At 55.8% G+C, this 21,712-nt stretch overlaps 6 protein-coding genes across 6 annotated transcripts; 3 read left to right on the forward strand and 3 right to left on the reverse strand.

The window, feature by feature from the left end:
- Positions 1–422: 422 nt before the first annotated feature.
- On the reverse strand, positions 423–3,825 carry SETTUDRAFT_135229 (uncharacterized protein; the record flags this gene model as incomplete). The annotated part of the gene is made up of 2 exons (XM_008027240.1): positions 423–1,363; positions 1,419–3,825. 2 exons carry the CDS (start codon positions 3,823–3,825, stop codon positions 423–425), a joined length of 3,348 nt encoding a protein of 1,115 aa, XP_008025431.1.
- Positions 3,826–5,348: 1,523 nt separating this feature from the next.
- Positions 5,349–6,034, forward strand: SETTUDRAFT_163000 (uncharacterized protein). Its single transcript, XM_008027241.1, has one exon. The coding sequence runs from the start codon at positions 5,714–5,716 to the stop codon at positions 5,921–5,923; it is 210 nt and encodes a 69-aa protein (XP_008025432.1). The 5' UTR covers positions 5,349–5,713; the 3' UTR covers positions 5,924–6,034.
- Positions 6,035–9,341: 3,307 nt separating this feature from the next.
- Positions 9,342–10,856, reverse strand: SETTUDRAFT_153632 (uncharacterized protein; the record flags this gene model as incomplete). The annotated part of the gene is made up of 1 exon (XM_008027242.1): positions 9,342–10,856. The coding sequence occupies one exon, from the start codon at positions 10,854–10,856 to the stop codon at positions 9,342–9,344; it is 1,515 nt and encodes a 504-aa protein (XP_008025433.1).
- A 1,419-nt stretch (positions 10,857–12,275) lies between these two features.
- SETTUDRAFT_135232 (uncharacterized protein) lies at positions 12,276–16,987 on the reverse strand (the record flags this gene model as incomplete). The annotated part of the gene is made up of 1 exon (XM_008027243.1): positions 12,276–16,987. The coding sequence occupies one exon, from the start codon at positions 16,985–16,987 to the stop codon at positions 12,332–12,334; it is 4,656 nt and encodes a 1,551-aa protein (XP_008025434.1). The 3' UTR covers positions 12,276–12,331.
- Positions 16,988–17,850: 863 nt separating this feature from the next.
- SETTUDRAFT_88769 (uncharacterized protein) lies at positions 17,851–18,944 on the forward strand (the record flags this gene model as incomplete). The annotated part of the gene is made up of 2 exons (XM_008027244.1): positions 17,851–17,972; positions 18,044–18,944. 2 exons carry the CDS (start codon positions 17,851–17,853, stop codon positions 18,942–18,944), a joined length of 1,023 nt encoding a protein of 340 aa, XP_008025435.1.
- A 341-nt stretch (positions 18,945–19,285) lies between these two features.
- On the forward strand, positions 19,286–19,932 carry SETTUDRAFT_87407 (uncharacterized protein; the record flags this gene model as incomplete). The annotated part of the gene is made up of 2 exons (XM_008027245.1): positions 19,286–19,559; positions 19,616–19,932. The coding sequence occupies 2 exons, from the start codon at positions 19,286–19,288 to the stop codon at positions 19,930–19,932; spliced, it is 591 nt and encodes a 196-aa protein (XP_008025436.1).
- Between the last annotated feature and the right edge of the window lie 1,780 nt (positions 19,933–21,712).

Below are 21,712 nucleotides of genomic sequence, written 5' to 3' on the forward strand. Positions count from 1 at the left end.
TTCTACCCATAGAGTCAAGGAAACGATTTGCGCGCGACTTGTGACAAACGAAACAAGGAAAAAAAAGCAAAGCCAATAAGCCACCCACGCAGCTCCACAATTCGGAAAAGGGGTATAAGAATCAAGGAGCAAAAGAAGAAAAGAAAAGAAAAAAAAGGAAACAACGGCTGAATGATTGAAACAAAATACACAAGAACTTGAGAAATTAATGGTGACGAGCAAAAGTTGCGGGGTATTCGTGCCGTCGTTGTCGAAGACAAGGAAACAACCAAAGAACAAGAAGAAGAAGAAGAAGGAGCCGAGCCCTCGCTCACTTGCGTAACAGTAGGAAAGACAATAGCCGACCTGAAGCCGGTTGATAGTTTGATTGGCCAGGTTCATCCCAGGCCTGGTTTCAAAGTGTAGTTGTAGTAGATGTAGGCTTAGTTTGTGAAGCTAACCTGAGGCTTCAGCTTCTCTGTTGTCCGTCTCCGCGAGACGGCACGTTGTTCACTCGTGCCTCTGGTCATGTTGGTCCAGTCTTCCCAGTCGCCCGCCATCTCTGTAAGCACATTGCCCATGACCTGCGCACTGGCCATGAGGCCGTGCTGCTCACCCTCCAAGATGCGGACTTCACATTTCCGCATTAGCTTGCCAAGCCATCGTACATTGTCGACGGGTACGCGCGAGTCTTTGGATCCATGGTGGATGACCACGGGGCGATTGATGTCTTCGTATCGGAAGCCAATGCTCTGCTTCGTCTCGAGACAGACGATGAGATCAGTGGCAGGGTTCGCGTTTGCCGTTGCGCGGTCCCAGATGGCAAAAGTGAGACGCTCGTCAAAGGCGCGCTGCCGTTCACGTTCGGCTAGAGTAAGCATTTCCTGCATACGTTGTGCATCCTCGGGGTTTGGGTCCGTGGCATGACCCAAAGTCAATGTGCTAGCATTGGGCAACACTTGGTCCATTACCATCATTGAGTGCCGGGGATCCTTCATGGCAGGCCGTGCGGATGACTGGGTTGGCGCTGGCGAAGGGGCCATGCTTTTCCGTCTCCCTTTAGGCGAGCTCTTGGGCCCGGTACGCTGGAGACTGGCGCTAGTGGCACTCAGGAAGGTCGAGTTTGCGACCTTGAGAAGCGACGGGGGTAGGGCACGAAGGAAGCGCTGTGACCTTGGGAGCTGCTGTGTGGGTGGGCTATCTTGACTGATGCCGATGGGTGCCATTTGGGAAGGGGGTATCCAAGGGGCGAGCAAATGCACTCTGCCGCGTATGTGTTGTGGCATGCGTAGTGATGTTGCGAGAGCGTAGACGGCTCCTGCAGAGTGAGCTAGCAGGGAGAACTTGTTGATCTTCAAGGCCTGGCAGATGATGAGCACATCATCTAGTGGGAGTTAGCATAAGACTAAAATAGTTTGACAGCCGGACCATGCGCTTACCAGGCCAGCTGAGCGGCGTCCCATTCGGATCAACTTGGCTTGCTCCAATACCAGGACGGTCAGGTGTGATCAGGCGCAGCTTGAGTGTAGCGGCAAGCTGGTCGTAAAAGGCCATGACGAACCGCGTGAGACCCATGCCAACACAGACGAAGACGGCAAAGCCCTGGGGATCGCCAACTTCTGAAAATGATATGATCCTGCCCGTTTGGGGATGCCGTATCTTTTGTGATAAGCGATCCGAGTTCAAGTACTGGTTCACGTCGAGGTCGATGGAGTCGCGGCTCGCCGGTCGCTCTTCGATGATGGGATGAGGGGGGCTTTGCACAGCGGCTGCTCTTGCAAGCTCCTCTCTTCGCTCCACTCGGTCGTTGTGCTCCTTTTCCGCCTTTGCCGGCAAATCAGGGTGGGACCACCTTTTCCTGGCGCCCGTGCGCTTGCGCTGAAGCTGTGTACTGTGGGAATCTGAGGGGGGCGATATAAGCATGGAGCGGTGGCGGGTGATGGGTTCTTCGCTGCCCGCCCGCGAAGGCAGTGCCAGCCTGTAACTCGAATCGTCCGTGACACTGGACGAGTGTTTGTGGCCTGAGGGTTTGTTTATGAGGATGGCGTTGGTTGCTGCGCGCCTGCCGACGGCAGACCTCCCTCCGGTGGCCATGGAGTTGGAACGCCTCATAGGGGAGGATTCGTTGCTGGTCATGGTGGACTTTGTGGACTTTGAAATAATACTGGGAGCAGGCGGCTTGGATAGCCGCAAATCAAGAGCCAAGGCTGGCAACTGTGAACCGAGGCTGTCGATGGCAAGTGTGTACTCGATGGGCAGCTGACTGTAATCATGGCTGTCGTTTAGTGTCAGGCTTCGGGGTCGGGGCTGCCCAGATTGTCGTACTCGATGGGGTATTGGCAGGTTAGGCCTGTCCGCAGGTTCCCGTTCACTCGACCTGTCGGCCAACCTCCCTGCTAGCTCATGGGAAATACCCAATATTTTATGCGCTTTTGTGGGGTCGCTTATCCTCCTTCCGTCCTCCGACATACTTGACACAGTGGTAGTGGGGGAGCTTTCAGGGCTGGGAATGGACGAAACGCAAGGCACCCTGGGTGGAGTAGCCCCTGCATCGCGCTGTGCCGGTAGGTCTCCGGCCAATCTATCTCTCTGCATTTTGCGCTCGCGGAGCTGCCGGATCCTCTGGGCGACTTCATTCTCCTCTTCCTCGAGCTCGTCGAGGATCTTCTTCTGTTTCTGCGCCTCGGGATCCAGCCTTTTCTCGTCCGACGCCATTTTGGGGGCGTATGCAGCAGACGGGTCCGAGTTGCGAGACCTGTGGCGACTCTTTTCTTCGGCGCGGTGCTTCTTGCTCCTGCGCGTGGGACTCGATGTGTGTCTCAGGGAGGAGCGACGTTGGGGAATGAGGCCTTGATCCAATGGACTCTCGCAGTACGGGCCACCATCCACCAGATTCAGGCGAATCCGCCGCGACGTCGAGTAGCGGGGGACAAAGCGACTCGATTCGGGATCCCCCTCGTCACGCAGCGACTCTTCCTTGGCCGAGGAGGGTTCTTCCTTGATGGTGTCTTCGTAGGGGAAGAGGTGGTTTGTGCTTTTTCTGGGAGAGTCGGCAGACGGGGAGTCGTCGAGGTTGTGGGCGCTTACACGCTTGCGCTCAGTCTCTTTTTGACGCAGTCGCTCGCGCGAGCTCATGTACATGAGACTCTTGTGCCCCTTGAAGCTGCGCTTGCTCTCGACCGACGAGCGGTTGCTGCTCGTCGAGATGCGGTGCGTGGGCGCCGCCTCGATGCTGATGTTGCCGAAGCTGCTGGCCGAATGGGTCGAGTGGTTCGAGTGCAGCGAGCACGAGCTGGCGCTGCGGCCAATGTAGCTGCCGATCGAGTGGGCTTTGGTGGCCTTCTTGGGGGCCGTCAGGGGCGACAGGCCGGACGGGGGCTTGGAGGTGCGGATGACGGGCGGCTCGCAGGCGTCGTCGGGATGCAGGTCGTGCTGGGACCTCAGTGCGTCGTAGTAGTGGGCGTGGTCGGACGAGGCGCCATCATGGGCTGCCGAGATGGAGTTGCGGGTCGAGTGGGTGCGCACGCTGGGCGTGGCCGAGAGGGTGGGCGCCGTGTCGTAGCCGACGAGCAGGTTCTCGAAGTGGTTGTTTGCGGGGATGGAGATGGCCGACAGCTGGTCGATGAGCGACGAGATGATCTGGGGCGACGTGGCCGTGTTGCGGATGCAGTTGGACGGGCGGTCGTGATGTGGCGTGCGCGTGTCGGCCGACGTCTTGATGGACAGCGGTAGGGAGTTGCGCCGCCGCGACCTTATTGTCTGGTTGGCCGTGTGGTTCGCTGGTGCTGGGGGGGCGGCGGGCGCATTGGCGGGGCCAGCGCGAGCGGGCTGGAGCTGTGCCTCCATGGCTCTGGGCTGCTGCAGGCGACGCACCTAGGGCAGACGGCTATGGATGTAAAAGGTCACGCCCGGCGCAAACCTGCAGACAAACTGCACTGGCGCGTCGATAGCTGCTGTGCGGGCGATCAGTGCATGGTGGGCATGCAGCGCCGGGGGGTGGTGGGGGGGGGGTTGATGGGTGGGAGTGCCTGTGTTTTGCAGCGTCAGCGGGCGGGGGGGGGGTGGCGGATAGGCGGATAGGCGAGGCAGGCGAGGCAGGCGAGGCAAGCGAGGCAGGGCGGCGGCAGCTGCTGGAAAGTTCGCTGGCGGACTCGACGGGCGGCGGCGGCGGCGACGAGTGTCTTTCTTGTGTCGCTCGCCGGTGGGAGGCGCTGGCAAAGGGAGGACACGGCGAGGAGGGCGCGCCACTGTTAAATTGCGCAGCGGGCGCGCGAGGCGAATCACACACTCGTTCACGCCGGCCTCAGGGATGCTGCGGGCGGCCCTGCTGCCTGCAGAGGCCACGCGCTAGGCCCGATGCGGCCGCCCCCCCCCATGAACCTTCTCTCCTCGTGTGCTCCTATACCCTCCCCCATCTCACCTATCGACCAGCATCCCCATCGCCACGGCTGCCCGTTGGGTTGCGCTGCTCGGCCCTCTGCCCCTCTACCGACTTCTGCCCGCGCCCGCCCAGCGCCGACGCGCCTCCACCAGGAAACCCGTCTGGCCTAATACGCACGCAGTATTATGCCTCTCTCCTTAGCTATGTCCTTGGCCCACCCGCCTACCGGGCTTCCTGCTCCATGCTCCATGCTCCATGCTCCATGCTCCATGCTCCATGCTCCATGCTCCATGCTCCATGCTCCCACTCCCGCCAGTCTCCCCGGCCCACGCCCGACCTGCAAACACTGCCTGCCTGGCCTCCTCCCCCATCGCCCCCAACGCACCGCGTCGACGCCATCAGCCACGCCCACGCCAGCTGCGGCTCCGTCGGAGAATTACGCACACGCCGCCACGCAGCCCAAGACCGGGAGCAGCCGAGTATCAACCCAGGTTACCCTTCTCCATGGGCGACGGCCGGAGAAGATCAACCCCCTTGCTCCCTCCATCGCATCCGAAATGCGGAGATTGCTGAGCTGCACCGTCGACAGGCTAGCCTCGCATCGACTGCATCGTACGGTGTGGCGTCACGTCATTTGCATCCATGGAGCCAGTCATGGCAGCTTGGCCGCCATTGTGCCCATGGCAACCCATATGAAACTGGCCAAACGCACCCGGTAAATGACAAGAGTAACCCGCCCAAAACCATCCCAGTCGACCAATTGCCGTTGCACCCTCTGCCTGAGACGCGTGTTTCAACCGCCTGTCCAAGGCCCCGTCTATTCGTTTGACACTGGATCCTCATTTCCTCGCTACCACAACATGTCACGACTGTCACGGCTACACGCACAAGGCAAGACAGCCAGCCACCTCCACTTGACCCCGGACATGTACGCAACCCCCCCAAATATTGACAACGTCACGGCCCTGTCGTCTCCCTAGTCGTCCTAGTCGTTACACCCAAGGCCTGCGATCCTGGCGCGGCGCAGCCTTCCTCACTCGTCTTCTCCTTCCGCTTCAGTCAACGCTTTCGAAGCGTACATGCCGCAAGCACACTAATGGCAATGGGAATCACAGCTAGCAGAACCCCCAATATAACAAACTCGCGGCTTCGGTCCTTCACCATCCTGTCCGCAGCTACCGGATATCTTGCCGTCCCTGCCTATCCTTTTTTTTTTACTCGCGGAACTGACTCGTGCCGCGGTAAGCTTTGTACCGGCCGGTGATCGTCTCTGTGGAGATGCGGGCTGCACAGGGCTGCCGTCCTGGTTACCTCGGGCGGCGGGAACTAACCAAAAGCCTTTTTTGATCTGACATGAAAATAAGATTGAAAAGTCCCCATTGGGCACACGTGAAGGCGTTGCCCATGTTTCATCTACACTTACCGTGGACGAAACTGCTGGACAGAACTGACGGGACGAAACTGCTGGGCAGAGCTGACGGGACGAAACTGCTGGGCAGAGCTGACGGGACGAAACTGCTGGGCAGAGCTGACAGGACGAAACTGCTGGGCAGAAATGGTTAGGCAGAAGCTAGCTGGATGTTTGAGGCTAGTGTTTGATAGACGATTGGGTTGTTGTTGTTGTTGTTGTTGTTCTTCCAGGGTCAACTGTTCATACCATTCGTTTGCTCACTTTGACGTCAAGTATCCTGAGTGCCATCACCGTCATATTATCATTCAACCCCTCTCCTAACTTGACTCTTATTTTCTTTCCCCCCCTTCCTTTTTCCAGAAAAAAACCCCATGTCTTTCATTTCCACACAGACTACACTAGAGAGAAAAAATAAACACTAGAAGCCCAACGACGAAGAGAAAAGTAAAACAAAAAGGAAATGAGAAAGCAAGAAACAAACCAGAAAGATAAACAACCTAATAGTTAAGGTTCTCGCCAAGTCTGGCTCGATGATACCTAGCAATTTCCCCTGCTGCAACTTGTCTGCCTGTCCGACCGTCCGTTCGGGATGGCACTAGATCAGCATGCACGCGCATAACACTGGTGTATAAAAAAAAATTTTGGGTATAAAATTTTGAAAAAAAAGAGAGAGAGAGAGAGAGAGAGAGAGAGAAAGAGAAAGAAGGGGAGAAAGAAGGGAGAGGAGAGGAGATAAAGTAAAGTTTACCACTTACCACTTAGTACTTACGAACTACGAATACAAGTATCATGCCTACTAGCAAAAAAAGGAAGAAATCGAACCATGAATACGAAGGGAGAGGGAGGGGGGGGGGGGTGAGGGAAATGGAAATCAAAGTTGCAGCAGTATCCGTGATGCGTGCTAAAGTAGTAAAACCCGTCGAGTCAACCAGCGCCCCTCGCACGATAAATGGGGCCATTGCTGCTGCTGCTGCTGCACGTGGAGTGTGGGTGTGAGTGTGGGTGTGAGTGTGAGTCTGGGTGTCATCAACTAGAACGAGAACTAGAACTAGAACTGCAACTAGAACTAGAATCAGACCAAGGACGTAACCAAAGGACGTGTGAACATGGACATGGACATGGATATGAGGATAGACATGGACATGGATACGCGAATCTCCTCCTCCTCCTCCTTATGCAAGAGTTTGGGCGTCAAAGGGATTGGGCAGCATGGGAGTCGGGTCGATTGTGTTGGGGGTATTGGATGGAATGCCGTTTTTTTGGGGGGGGGGGGGGGAGTGAATAACGACGACGACGACGACGACTACGAAGCAGAGGAGGGAGGATATAGTAGATATGGAGAAAAGACGTAAAATGCAAATTTGAATAGTTACTTTGTGGTAAGTAAGTACCAAGTGGTAAGTAGGTACAGCACTTCTCGAGTCTGTGCATCAGCAGCTACAAGCATGTGTGTGTGTGTGTGTGTGTGTGTGGTGGTAGCAAAAAAAGCTAGATTCCCACATCTAGTGTTGCCGCCATGGAGCCAATTTCTCGTACGCGTACGCATCCCCCCCCCTCCCCGTGCCAGTCTCCGTGCTTGTTTTGTCAGTGCAAAGTGTTATTAATACCCAAGGGGGGGGGGCGAGTGTGCATGCTAGTCCCGGAATCTGCCATGTGTCCTCGCACTCGCACACGCCTCTGCATCTCACATCTCATTTGCCGTGTTCTGTGTCTGTGTCTGTATCTGTGTAGGCGGTGTACCGTGGAATATGGTGACGAGCAGGATACACACACACACACACACACACACAGTGTGATTGAGTGAGTGAGTGCTGCGAGGAAGATGAGGGTCATTGTGTATTTTTTTTCCTTGATTGCTATTTCTTTCCGTGTTATATATATATATATATGTGTGTGTGTGTATGGAGTATTATAGTACGCGAATGAGTGAGTGAGTGAGTGAGTAATTCGAAAAGAAAGTAAGAAAGCAAAGTTATACAGTCCATCATACAATACAATACAATACAATACAATACAATACAATACAACAGAAGAGAGGAAAAGGGAAAGGAGAGATGAAAAAAAGAGGGAAAGAAAAGATATCACATTGTACATATTCATATTGATATTCCTATATATATCCATCTGTCTGTCTGTCAGTCTGTCAGTCTGTCTGACTATCCCTCCATACATGTAGCTGTCTTGCCCCAAGACATATAGCCATACAACAAGAGACAATTCCAAGTCAATCTCACTGTTGACACACTACCAAGACATGTCCATGTCCTCTTCCGAGTATAAAATAAGACAATGGTCTTTTGTATGCCAAACTCTATATCTTTTTCTTTGTCATAACCAGATTATTATTTTTTTTTCATCGAGCTCTGGAATCACGAGCTTGAGTAAATTGCTGCGTGTCGTATTTGGTGTAGATATGTGGGGGGGGGATTGGCAAGGTAGGATGATTTTTAAAAAAAAAGGGGGGGGGGGAATTAAGAAAAGTGGATGGATGTGCAGTGATTCTATGGAACTGCTTTGATCATGTTCAAGGATACGTGTGCATGGTAGGCAGCATGAAGTAATTAGCTAAACTTGGCAGTTTAATTAATTACTACTGCAGTCCGATGCCCAAGACTCCTTCAACCCAACATGACAACTCACAACACTCAACACTCAACACCATCAAGTCAAGTTCCATCCAGAAAGCAAAGTTGCACAGCAAACTTTCAGCCACTGCAAGTAATCTCAATTCAACTATACGATGCTATGATTGTTCCCTAGTCCCATGCAAATGATATGTGAAGATGCAAATTTGAAAAAGAAGAGAAGAAGAAGCAGCAGCAGCAGCAGCAGAAGATGCTGAAGGAGAAAGGCGAACAGGAAAGCAGGATAAAAAGGGAGAGAAGTCACTCCCCTCAGCCCCAACAAACCGATTCAACAGTAGTGACAGTGAGAGAAATCTGACGACAAGGACCTCCCAAAATGAACAAAGGAAAAAAAACGCAATGCAAAAAAAAGTACACAATGACGACCATCCACCCACACAGAGAGAGAGAAGAGAGAGGGAGAGAGAGAGAGGAAGAAGAATTGAACTAAAAGCAAAACGCCTAGCCAATGTTATGATGGTCATGTCAATCGTGTCTATATCCAAACATGCAACCAAAGGATTTTTCGCTTCAAAAAAAAACAAAAAAAACACAGAAACGCTGATACAAGGAGAAGAGAGAAAAAAAAACACAAAGGAAAACAGAAAAGAAAAAAAGGGGGGAAGAGGGAAGAGAGAAACAAGGCCCCCCCCACCCTTCTAGGGTTGGAAATTCGAATTCCCATTTCGAAGGTGAGCCGGGGAACCTAGAGTGGAAGAAAAAAAATCAAGGTATACTCAAAGTGTCCTAAATCGGGCCAAGCCAATATTTATGCAAGTGTTTGCGCTACTTTTTTTTAAAACCCCCATGCGGTGTGATAACGGTGGTGGCCTACCCCTGTAAGTGGTAAGGTAGAAAAGGTATGCGAGTAAGAATCCCAGGCGGCGGCCGAATACAAGTAGCGTGGGGAAGAGGGGGGACGCGAGTCAGTAGCATAGGGATCCAATCAGAAATCTACACTCCATCTAAATCTGGGATCTTTTTCTGGTGGCCCAAAATCCCGGTCAAAAGGGACATTGACAATGGTATCCGCTGTTTCATCCTCGTCGTCGTCCTCGTATCTGTTGCTGCGAGTCCGGTCTCCTCGTGCGGCAGCCGTCATATCCTCTTGCGAAGGCGGGAGACGGATTTTGGCCTCGACCAGTGGAGCAGAGACGAAGCGCGAGGTGAGCAGTGCGCGGGGGGAAACGAGATCTTGGAGACAGCTAAGAGAAGACAAGTCAGATGAGTCGAGAGTTTCTCGGTGCTTGGTGTCGGCAGAACGGTGGCGGACAGGGCGGGGTTTTTGAGGAAGAGCAAGCATGTTCTCATCACCACGGTGGGTACGAACATCGGTAGCAGAGTCGTTCTGTCCAGAGTTGTTAGAAAAGACGGTTGACAGTGCAGGTCGGCTCTGGCGAGCACGGACAAGCTTAACGTCGGAAGCAGCTGCGCTACTCAAAGTGGAACTGCCTCGGACCACAATGTCGCTTGAGACGATAGAGGATTGCTGGGTACTAGCAGTGTCTGTGCGTGCTGTAGCATGGTCGCGTGCCGTGGTTGCATCGCATCTCTTTCTATGAGGTGAGGTGCTAGTGGCAGAAGGCGGCCGGGTTTGCGGTGTCCTGCAGCGATCCTGCCGCTGCGTGAGATTGGAATTGGACACGTTTGGAGAGGCTGTGAGTCGGTCGGGCGTGTGTCCGCGTTCGAGCTTGTGCATCAATTGCCGTGTGCTGACCTGGCGGCCCAGACTCAACTCGACGCGGCTGCTGGCACCGCTCCCGCTGCGGCTCCGGTTCCTTGCCCGTTCCTTGCCTGCCATGACACTAGCTTTGGGCGGGGGTTGGAGCATCCAGCGGTTCTCCGAGGGGTCGGGCGACGGCAGACTGACGACGGGCGGGTGCAGCTCATTGACGGGAGGGACACGTGCAATGTAGTAACTTCCGGACCGAGACACGTTGGGCCTTTTGATTTGGTAGCCGCTGCCGCCGACGGACGAGCCCGTCATGGTTTGCTCGAGAGACGTGGGGTGGTCGTCGTAGCCCCAGAGATGCTCGTCCTCGCGCTGGTAGCGCTTGTGGTTCCACGTCTCGTCGTCGTCGTCGTCGAGCGTGTCGTCGCTGAGGCGGTTGTCGCCCGTGTGGTCGACGTCGAGGCTGCTTCCGCCTTTGCTGAGTGCCGAGCTCTGGGTGCCGCGCGTGGGCAGGCCTCTGGAGCTGCCGCCATGTGGTGTGTTCGCTCTGCGCGCTCGTCGCGGTGGGGGGCCAGGCCCCAGGGAGATTTCCTCGCTCCAGTATGCATTTGTTCCGGTGGGTTCGGGGTGGTGGTAGGCGCCGGGTTCCTCGAGCTCGAGCTTCTCTCTTAGCTTGCGAGCCTCTTTGGCCGCCTTCTGTCGCTTCCTGCCGTCGCTGTAGCCGGCGCAGGGCGCGCAGGAAGCATAGTGGAAGACGGCGCTCTGCACCCCTCTCATGAACCAGGCCATGGTGGTGGAGGAGTGCGGTTTAGCTGGGGCGAGGCAGCGGGACAGATGAGCGAGAAGTACCTGGAACTCGACCGGTTTCGGATGGGCGCAGCGAGGATGGGTTGCCGAGGAAGGCGGCGTCGACACGGGGGCTCTCAGACGTCGATGCAGCATGGAGCGTCATTGCCGCTCTCCGTCATGGAGCCTTCCAGAGCACGGCGACAGAGGGCAATTGGGGGTGAAATGGGGCCGACGTTTCGAGTGGGTGGTTGGGGGAGCGCGGTCCACTGATCCGGGTTCCGGCCGGTGAGCGATGCAGGATGCCGGTTGCAGGTGCAGGTTGCAGGTCGAGGACGAGGTGCAGGTGGCAGGGAGGGAGGGAGGGAGGGAGGGAGGGAGTGGGAGGGAGAGGGAGGGAGGGGGCCAAGGAGGTGAGAAAGTGAGGTGAGGTCAGCGCAGAGGGCAGCAAGCAGGCACGCAAGCAAGCAAGCACGCAAGCAGCAAGCAGCGCAGTCAGTATTACTAGATACATACGCGTCTCGGCGCCTGGCCAAGTCGTGCCCCAACGATGCGATCGCCAGCCAAAAGCCACCGTTTCCGAGTTAGCGGAAACGGGAGCCGGGCGAGGGCGAAACAGGGCAACTTTGTGCCTCTCTGGCGCTGGGCACTGGCGCTGGGCACTCCCTGGCCCGGTGTTGGTGTGCTGATGCGAGCACGCAAAGCCGCCGCCGTCAAAAGAGCGACTCGCAAATGTCGCCCTTCTGAAACCCCATGTGCTGCAATATCTAAGCTTTCTCGCATATTATACGCCCGCCCCTCTCATCTGTCGTCTCTCGCCCTCTCTTTGTCTGGCCGTCCCCAGCCCGCTCGCCCGCACCCTTGCCAACACATGCATAAACTAGCGGGGTTGAGGCTACCAGGCCCACACTTCATGGTGGTTGGCATGCATGGTAGTGGTAGTGGTAGGGCTCGGAAGCGTCGGGGGTGCCGAGGAGGCCGAGAGGATGATGTGGCGGAGGGGACGAGACTGGGGGGGGGGGGCATGATGACATGACTTGGCGTTGTGTGGGGTTTAGCAAGAGCAATATACCACGTGCATGTTTTTTGGTGGACAGAGCAGAGACGGGCAGTGCGGCGGTGCGATGAGGGTGGGAGTGGGAGCGGGAGTGGGAGTGAGGCTATGTGGGATGTAATTGTATGCAACGTGTACAGGGGCGTGAGTGGTGTGCAGGAGAGAGAGGGCGGCGACGCGCAAGCTGTGCTGGCGGGAGGCGGCATAGCGCGTGGGCGCCTCGCTTCGCCTCGCGTTGCCTCACAACTCTACTGCGACGACGAGCACCGGCGACTGGCTGCTGGCGGCGTGGGCGCGCGCCTCGACTCTTGCACTTGTATAGCTGTCGCTAGTGCACGTGTCGTCGCAGCCTGTACAATTTCCATCCCTGTCCAAACCCTCTCGTCTTTGGACACGCAAAAAAGTAACCCGGCCGCCACCACCCTCACTCGCGGATCTGAGCCTTGAGCCCAGCAACCTCTCGCTTCAGCCGCGCATTCTCCTTCCTCAGCCGCGCCGCCTCCTCTTCGCTCGACTTGAGCCGCCGCTCCACTTCCTCGCTAGCCCTCCCCTTTCGCGCGCTACTCGTCACCTTCTCCAGCTCTTCGTTGAACCGTGCGTACAGCGCCTCGTTCTCCGCATTGACATCGCGGTACAGCTGGTCCAGGTGCTTGCATCGCGCTTCCGACACCTGTAGAGACGTAGCCACGTCGCTGGCTATCCCCAGCGTCCGTGCCGACAGCGTCTCCAGCGTCGTTTTGAGTTGCTTCTCCAGCACCGCCATGCGCGCCTCGACCGACCGCGTCCCGTTGGTTATCGACAGCGAAGGCGCTGAACTCTGAGTCGTCAGACGCGGCGTGCCCTTGGCACCCAGCTCCTGTCCAATCGCACTCAGCTCGCTCTGCAGCGCCTGCGAAGCATTGTCAATGTCCTGTTCTTGCGCCTGCAGTCTCTCGCGCAGCTTCTGTGGCGACTGCATCCGGAGCCTCTTCTCAGGACTGCTCGAAGAAGGCCCCGTCTTCGTTGGCGACCGTGGTGTCGACGGCGGGAGCTTGACTGTATTGCCAGACCCGGTGCGCTCGTGCAACCCCCCACTCACCGTAGGCCGCAGACTGGGAATGCCCGAAACCGTCTCGCTCCGCTTCTTCGTAGGACTGTGCGACTTGATCGTCACCTCGTCTTTGATCTCTAGCTTCGTGGTAATCGACTTGGCCCGTACGTGTCCTGGCCGTTCGGGCTTGCTCGGTTCCGCCCCAACCGTCGCTGTGTTTTCTTTTCTCTCCACCCGTATTGGCGAACCAAGTCGTGCAGGCGCCGGTATCGCCGACGCAATCTTGTTGAGTGTTGCCGTTCCCGAAGGCGTCTGAGGCCGAGGCGAATCCGTAATCTGTCGATTCTCGTGCCGGAGCATAGCGTCAGTTTTGCGAGGTGTCTCTGGTGACCACTCAGGCACATCGTCAGCATCCTGCAAAGTCTTGAGATCACTCAGCGAAGACCGTCGCTTCTTGCGCGGAGGCCCGGCTGCGGGCGGTACCTCTCCAATCGTTCCCAGCGCCCCACTATACGGCCGCCCATTGTTGGCATTGGCATTGGCACTGGTATTTTCAACATTGAATGCCCCTAGCACAGTCGGCCGATCGCGCGACGATGGCCGCTTGGGCGAGAGGCGCGCAGCAGCGTCGGTCGAATTCGAACGACCCAGCGGCCCAACGCCGTTTTTCGATATGCTCGCTGGCTGCAACTCGGCTACATAGCTGTTCTTGCTTAGCGAACGCCAGAGCGAGCCCACCTTGGAGTCGTTTTCCGATTTGCTGTTCTCCCGACTCAGAGTGCCAAATCCAAAACGCCTCCTCAGAGATGTGTTGGAGTTGATCGAGCCCGCAGCCGTGAGCCGGCCTTTGGAGTCTATCGAGCCATAGTTGGGCGTGCCAACCCCAGGTGTTTGCGGTGGGAAGAGAACGTCAATGTCTTGCACCAAACGATCCATCAGCGAGATGAAGTCGTGCGAATTGCCAGCAGGGACGAGCATCTCGGCAAACGCCGCCGTGAGAATCCCGCAGTCCCCGTCGTTGCTGGTGCCGTCCAACAATTCGGCCAGCAGGTTGATGATGGCTCTGAATGCTCGTTGGTTCGGCGGCGCGAACTGGTCATACATGTTCCTGAAAAACTCCTCAAACTCCTCGGGAGGCATGCTATCGGATCTCATTTGCAACGACACGAGCGTAGCGTGAGACAGCACAGGTCCCATGCGCTCTCGCCAGGCGATGCTCAGAAACTTCTCAAACACGGCAAACAGCACGTCGACCGACGATTGACTAGCGAGATCGAGGTTGCCAGGGTTCTCAAGCACCGTGTTGTAGAGTTCGTTGACGACCAGTTCATCAGCCACGGTCCTGGCCCGAACAGAACGTCCGACAATGTTTCCTTTGCGCGCAAGCAAGGCCAAAGTCAGGTTGGCAAGAGACTCCTCAAGCTTCGATATCGGGTCACTGCCGAAGCCGCTGAATGTGGCGCTCTTGTTGGTGCTCGATGAGTTGGGACGCGATGATTCGCCATCACGACTTTGAGTACGGACGGGCGCAGGCTGTAGCGGTGGTGCCATGCGCGGTATCTCGCCCAAAGTATGCGCATTGCGCTGTAGTCGGTTGCGAGAGCCGCCACCCTCTCTGCCGATGCTGCCCACTGCGAGGTTGCTTACACTTCCGCCAAAGAAGCTCGACAGCATCTTGACTGGAGAATGGGGCCGGCTCTTGCTGCCTCGTTCCTGTTCCATTTCATACATTTCGAGAGCAAGTGACTTGAGTATTTGGTGATTCCGGCGTAGATATGCCTCGGTGAGTGACGGATTCTTCACGCTGTTGCGCAACTGGAAATAGTTGGTCAGGCGCTTCGTCAGCACAGGTAAAAACTCAAGGCTGGTAAGTTTGTCGCGCGCTGCGTATCCATGGGCGCCAGCTGTTTCCAGGAGATACAAGTCGTCTCCGAGAATGGTGATTGTGACCGTAAGCTCGATGCCGTTGTCGCCGACCTGTATGGGTTCGGCAAAGTTGGATCCTTCGACGAGAATTTGCACTTTGGCGGGTTCCTTGCGCCCTTCCACTTGCTGGCCACCAGTCTCTTCTGTGATGGCCGAGAAGAAGCTTAGATCACTGGGCAGGTTTCGCACTTCCCATTTATCGCCCTCTCGCTCTTTTTCTGAAAACCGGCCCTCGACGCGAGCTTTGGTGAGTTCCTCTGTGACCCTTTGGCCTTTGCCCTCGTACGGGCCCTGCAGATAGAACATGCGGAGTCCGGATTTTTGATACTCTCGATGACGTGACCGCGACGATGGGTTCAGTAGAGGCACTGGCGACACGACTTGGATGATGTTTCCCTCCGAGTGCTCGCTGATGAAGACATCGTTCAAGTTGAGATACTGGTGGAAGGTAAGTTCTGTAGTGCCATCATATGACTCGGCAAACTTTGGATTGTCTAGCTCAGCCAGTAATCCGCGAGCATTGATGGAGCCGTCCTCGGACTTTTGGAGAAGGACCAGGAAATCTGTAAAGAGTACCATGATGCCGGATATGGTAGCAGGCCCGGTAAGCTCGCCGTGGTATGGTGGTGATAGTTCTACGCAATCGATGACTGTCATGAGTCGGCCCTTGGGGATGAATCCTGACGGCCATGAAGAGACCATCTTGCGTAAGCGGTCACGCACTCTGACCTGTTGTGCAGTGGGTCCTTCTCTTGTGCAAATGTCGGACACTTTGTCTCTCGCCTTGAGGAATAGCCTGATGGCCGGGTGTCTCGCTGGCAACTGTTTGAGTATATTATCGATATATAGGTTGTATCGTGGGAGGCGTTGCACGGGCTCTATCAACATGGATGTGAGCCGCTGCTCGCCCGTCTCGTAGACCCGCTTCGAGAAACTCGACGATGGGTCCTTGGTAAAGTGCTTCAGCAACTGTGAGAAATCGCCATGGGCCGCCATGTAGTCGGTGTAGCAGTCTGAAAACTGTGGCAGCCACTCGAGCAGCGTTCTTGCGACTGCAGCCGCTCCTGTAACGTCGGGCGCATCCTTTTGCCCTCGCAAAGGCGCAATGTAGACATCGTCTGTGGCCGTTTCAATGTCTTCTATTGCTCCATTCTCTGATTCTTCCAACACAACGCGCAGGGCTTCGAGGAATTGTGAATTGACTTGGAGGATCTTGTCGAGACTGGGAGGGAACAGACCGCGCAGGGCTTGCTCGGTCGGGCTGCCGCTCGAAGATGACTTTTGCATGGCCTTTGCGCGGAACTCGACCGCCACTGTGTGCACCAACTCGTCCAGCTTGCTAACGTAGTTTTCCTCCGTGTCCAGCAACTCGCACAGCTCGCGTCGGAGAGTCTCCTTTTGTTTTCGTGAAAAGGTCTGGGATCGGTTGAGGGATGTGGGTTTGGAGGGCGCGCGGCGGAGCCTGGATGTGGGGAGGAAGGCCGACTCGCCAAACAGGCGGACGAGGGGAGCGTACTGGCCATATTTTTGCTTGGTCAGGTCGTCTTCGACATCCTCAAACTGGGCCGAATCCTTCAACTCGAGCTTGTGGATGCTTCCCTGGGGCAGGACGACATCGACGTCGATCCACGAGAGCGTCTGCTCGCCCAGGGCATGGCGCACGTCTACCACGACGTCCATGACATTCTCGACCTTGACCATCTTGGTGGCGACAATGGCGGCATGCGACTCGGAGAAGAGCCTGGGGGCGGAAAGCAGGCTTTCGGAGGAGCCGTAGCGCTTTGCCCATGCCGTCTTGATTTCGGGGGGCAGCTCGAGAAAGTACTTGTAGAGGCTGAAGGCGAGGCCGCGACATATCTCGTCGCCCTGCTCCTCGCGCGGCAGGCACGAGACGGCGTTGTAGAAGGTGGCGGTTGGGGATATAATTAAGCGGGCATAGTTGTGGAAGCCGGCGGGCGTAAACACATGGGCCTGGATGCGCGAGTGCGTCGCCTGGGTCGAGGTTGCGGTGGGGCCGTAGAAAATTAGTACGGGAGAATTGGAGAGTAGCTCGTCAGTTGTGTAGAAGAGCGACAAGTCGTCGGCGGAGAGGGCCGCAGGCTCGGGGGTAATTACGACGCCCATTGTGTCTCGGGCGCGGTGCAAACGAGTGACGGGGCGGGGTTAGGTGCAGGTCGATGGATGGGCAGGACGGCAATTAGTAGATGGCGTGCATGATGCAGCCGCGTGGAGACGGTGAAGGGCGAACGTGGCAATGGTCGTGGTAGTGGAGGTGAGGCGGGCGTGGACGTGGACGTGGGCGTGGGAGAGGTGGGAGAGCTGCCGTGGTAATGGTCGGGAAGCCATGCAGCAGCAGCGCAGCGCAGCAATAGCAGTGCAGCAGCGACAGCGACAGCAACAGCAACAGCGACAACAAAAATAACAACAATAACAACAAGCAGCAGCAGCAGCAGCAGGCGTGGCGGGACGTCTGTTGTTGATGGAAGCCCGTACACACCCAGGCCGTCGTGCAGCAGCGGCCAGGCGCGGGCGCAGACTAGAGCGGGAATTGCTAACGCGCCGCAAGGGCGACAAGGAGGAGAGAGCATGGGGGGGTCCCCGTCCAAATCACCGCCTGCACCGCACCGCACCGCCAGGCACTTTGGGGGGCTTTGGGGGGAGGAATCTGGATACACGGCCTTGCAGCTCATTGCGCGACCCGCCCCTGCGCCTGTGCCGCCGAGCCAAGCAGCAGCAGCAGCAGCAGCAGCGGCGGCGGTGGTGGTGGTGTGCTATTATCTACTAGGTATTACTTGTCCATGTAGCCATCCATGATGTATGCACGTCGCGGCGCACTGCATTGCCGCACCCCGCAGTGTCCACAAACAACAAAACACCGTCGTCATAGCAAGCCGCCTTTGCCTTTGCCGTCTCCTTCGCCCGCCCGTCTCTCCCATTCCACCATCCAACGGCCACTGCTACAATCGCGCCGACAGCCCGAGCACGCCATGGCCACGCAGCAGGACACGGGCGGTGTGCCCTTCTCCATCGCACATCACCACAACCACTTCCGCCTGCTCGAGCTGCCCCCCGACCTTGTTGAGCTGATCGACTCGCCCGCCCCCCCAGTGTAGGTGCGCCGCCGCCGCCATGTGTCGGCCTGCCTGCTTGTACCGACTCCCTTCTCATGCTGCCCGCTAGGCTGTCCATCAAATCGCGAGCCGCCTCGTCCGCCGACGCCACGCCTGCATATGCCGTGCTCTGTACCCCGACCAAGTCGTTCCAGCTGCGCCAGGTGCACACGTCCAACTCGCTCTTCGTCACCCAGCCCGCCCTCGAGGCCCATGGCAGCGACATTCCCCTCCCCGCCACGCGCGCCATTGCCTTGTGCAGCACCACGCTCGAGCTCCACCCCTCGGCTGCCTCCGCCCTCGCCCTGTTGAGCGACGCACTGCCCGTCTATGACATTGTTTCCGGCGACGTTGACGCCGCTGCCAACGGCGCCACCAAGGCCTCCATGTTCAACCACATGCCCCTGTCCGACGGAGAGTGCCAGGCGGCCTGGTCCCAGCTCATGGCGTTTGAAACACTCGACGGCGCCTACCAGCCCTCCCCAGCCGCCCTCTCGCACGTCTGGCGATCCATCCTCGCCGCTGCACTGGCAGAAGGCATCCCGCTGCACCAGCAGTTCATGCCCCACGACATCACAGCGCCCGTGGCCGACGAGGGGCATCCGGCGGGTCTCACACAGGCGGTGCTTGCATACTTGGCACCCGACGACGCTGACCAAAGCGGCCCATGGTCGTCTCTCGATCGAGCAAAGACGGTCGCCTTTACCGGAAAAACGCTGCTGCAAGCCAGGCGCGGTGCCGACTTTCTCATTGCCGACTTCACGGATACGTGGGAGGACCGCTTGCCAGAGGTGTGGCGGAAGGATGCGCAGCTCGCGGCCATTGAAGGCTTTTATGAATTTCCCTCTGATACCACCATCAAAGCCAAAGCCAAAGCAGCACCCACTCAGGCTGCGGAGAGCGCAACGCCTGCTTTAAAGCCGTCGGCGCGTAAGTGGCACGACAAGTTTGCCAAGACCAGAAAAAAATGAGGCCCATCTGCCAGGCTGCTGTGGGACCGTTGCGCTGTCACGTGACTGTGCCTGTCGGTCTCGGAAGCCGCACTTGCCGGCTTGCTAATGCAAATTTCATAAGCCGCGAGTGGCTGCATACCTGCGAGGCCACCCATGTGAGGCTTCCAAGATAACACAACTGCGACTCTGCACCTACATATATCTCCTGCCACTGCATGTCTTTTCTCTAGCATATGACGCGATTCCGCTTCTTCGGATCGGTTACGAGAAACCTACAAACACACTGCACATCACTTCAAAGGCGCTATTTCGCAAGCACCACCACTACCCTGCAACAATCACACTCTCGTCCAGAAACCATGTCTACCCTTTCAGGCGATAATGGCCCAACTGCGGCCGTACCCCCAGTAGCCAACGACGCCAGTGCAGCGCCTGCGGCTCAAGAGGAAAAGCCCTTGCCCAAACTTACTGCGTCTGAATTCCGCCAATACAATAGAATGGCCGAACACATGAATTACTACCACGATAACTTCCGCGCAACATGGAAAGTCCTCTACGCCGCCAGTGAATCCCAAAAGAGGCCCAAAAACATGTCTATCCGTCAATTCATCGGCATGGGCCTGCAATTCTGCCGTGAGAGAGCCCCTTTCCCGTTCGCCTCCAAGTCCAATATACTAACTCACCACCAGATCACCTGACAATCCACCACACGATAGAAGAACAGCACATCTTCCCCGTTCTCGCCAAGAAAATGTCCGCATTTAGGAAGGAACTCGAACTGCTCACCCACCACAAGATGATCCACGCCGGCATCGAAAAGCTGGAAACGTACCTGGAAGAATGCCAAAGCGGCGAGCGTGAACTGCGAATGACGGAGCTCAAGGAAGTCATGGATTCCTTTGGTCCCGTCTTGTGGGAGCACTTGGATGCAGAGGTCAAGCAGCTGGGAGCAGAGAACATGCGAAAGTACTGGTCTTTGGAGGAGATGCGTGCCATGCCCATGTAAATACGTGTTTTGCGTCTTTGTAGTGCAACCGGCATGAGGGCAATCGGAATGCCCATGTAGCGTTACCAACCTTTAATCAACATTTTCCTATGTCCATTCAACACCGACATGATGCATCTTCTTTCGCATATCAAAACAACAAAGTAAATTGTAGAGACTAATGTACTCTTTTTCTCTCCCATCCACAAACACACACACACAATGAGGTGTTTGAAAGGGCAAAGTGCACACATCTCTAACCTTCTCCGCCGCAACCAACAACTACACATCCAACATCAATACCCCCCTTTTTTTTCCTTCATCCCCACCACATTACCCCTTTTACACTCGAAACACAATACCCACCACCTTCTCCTCCTCGTCCTCCTCCTCTTTCATTCTATTCTCCAAATCCCCCACCACTCGCCGCGCCACCTCTCCCTTTCTCGTATCTGGAAACAACAAGCAACATCATCATCATCATCATCATCATCATCATTACTTGCAACACACAACCCCACCGCAAACGTGTGCGGAGAGCAACGTGGGGTGACAGGAGTGAGAGGGAGGAAAGGACACTTCCAACCAAATACAACATGACATGACATGACATGAGATAAAAACCCGCCCCCATCTCACACACCTATTACGCTTCAATACACATCGTGTTTTACCCTTCCTCAATTCTCCTTTCTTTTTTTTCCCCTCCTTCTCTGTCTAGCTTGATTGATTGATTGATTCAAGTTTAGTTTTTTCTTCTTCTTTTGCCGCGGTTTTAGGCTGTGCTCGCACCCGCACTGCCTCGCCTTGTTTTCCTACCTAAGTACCTGATATTATGTATGTGCGGGGAGAAGGTTACTTAGCGGATTTTTTTTATCTACGTCTTTGGTATACAATGAGGGGGGATGTGGGCTTGCGGAAGAAGAGGGGGAAGGGGGGGGGAGCCGATGTCATGACTATGTAAGTATAGGTATGGTGTCAAGGTTGATGGATGGATGGATGGATGTAACACGGAGATAAGTACAGTAGAGAGCGTTTGTTTTGCAGGATGCGGAAATAATTCCGGGGAGCTGCAGAGTGGATATAGTGGATATAAGGGTGCTATTATTAAGCGTGCTTGGCTGCTTTGCGGCGTATGTGGGAGGGACATTGGGGATGGGAATAGAGTATGGAGGAAATGGAGTGAATATACTGCATTTATGCCGATTGTCGTGGTGGTTGTATGTGAAGATTAGGCTTAAGGCGTTCCGGTGTAGTGTGGGTGGTCAATGCGTGCAACGGGTCAGACAATGCAACACCACCACTAAAATGTCCGCCTATCAAAAATGAGGCTGTAGAGCACCATACAAAAGCTATTATCACGAGATTTTTTGGTGGAGTAGTCTAAATAGTTCAAAAAACAATCCTATCTACTCAAATTTCTTTGGCAGTTTGATGTTGCGGCCGCGCATCGTTGTTTTGGTGGTGGGCTGCGCAGCCGACGATGCAGACGCACCACCACTTTGGCTGCCTGCATCACCACCACCCTTTGACTTTTTTGACTTTTGAGACGATGAAGCTTTTCGTTTAGGTATATTTTGCTTATCGCGAGCTTTTTTTGAAGTTGCGACTGCGCGATCGCGAGCTTTTTGGGCGCGTCTTAACTGGAGTTCTTTGGCCCTCACTTCTCTCTCTTTATCCCTCGCTATTTTCTTCAACTCCCGCGCAGTCCTTGCCTCGTCTATTAATTTTTTTCGTAGAGCTATACTAGCAGCTCGTTCCTGTTGTTTCTCTTTTTTTTTGGAGTTTATCAAGCTCTTCT

Source organism: Exserohilum turcica (genome assembly GCF_000359705.1).
Source record: "Exserohilum turcica Et28A unplaced genomic scaffold SETTUscaffold_2, whole genome shotgun sequence".
In the NCBI taxonomy this organism is placed as follows: domain Eukaryota; kingdom Fungi; phylum Ascomycota; class Dothideomycetes; order Pleosporales; family Pleosporaceae; genus Exserohilum; species Exserohilum turcicum.

Excerpts from the sequence above, each read along its gene's own strand:
- SETTUDRAFT_163000 (XM_008027241.1), top strand. The coding sequence starts at position 5,714 with ATGAAAATAAGATTGAAAAGTCCCCATTGGGCACACGTGAAGGCGTTG.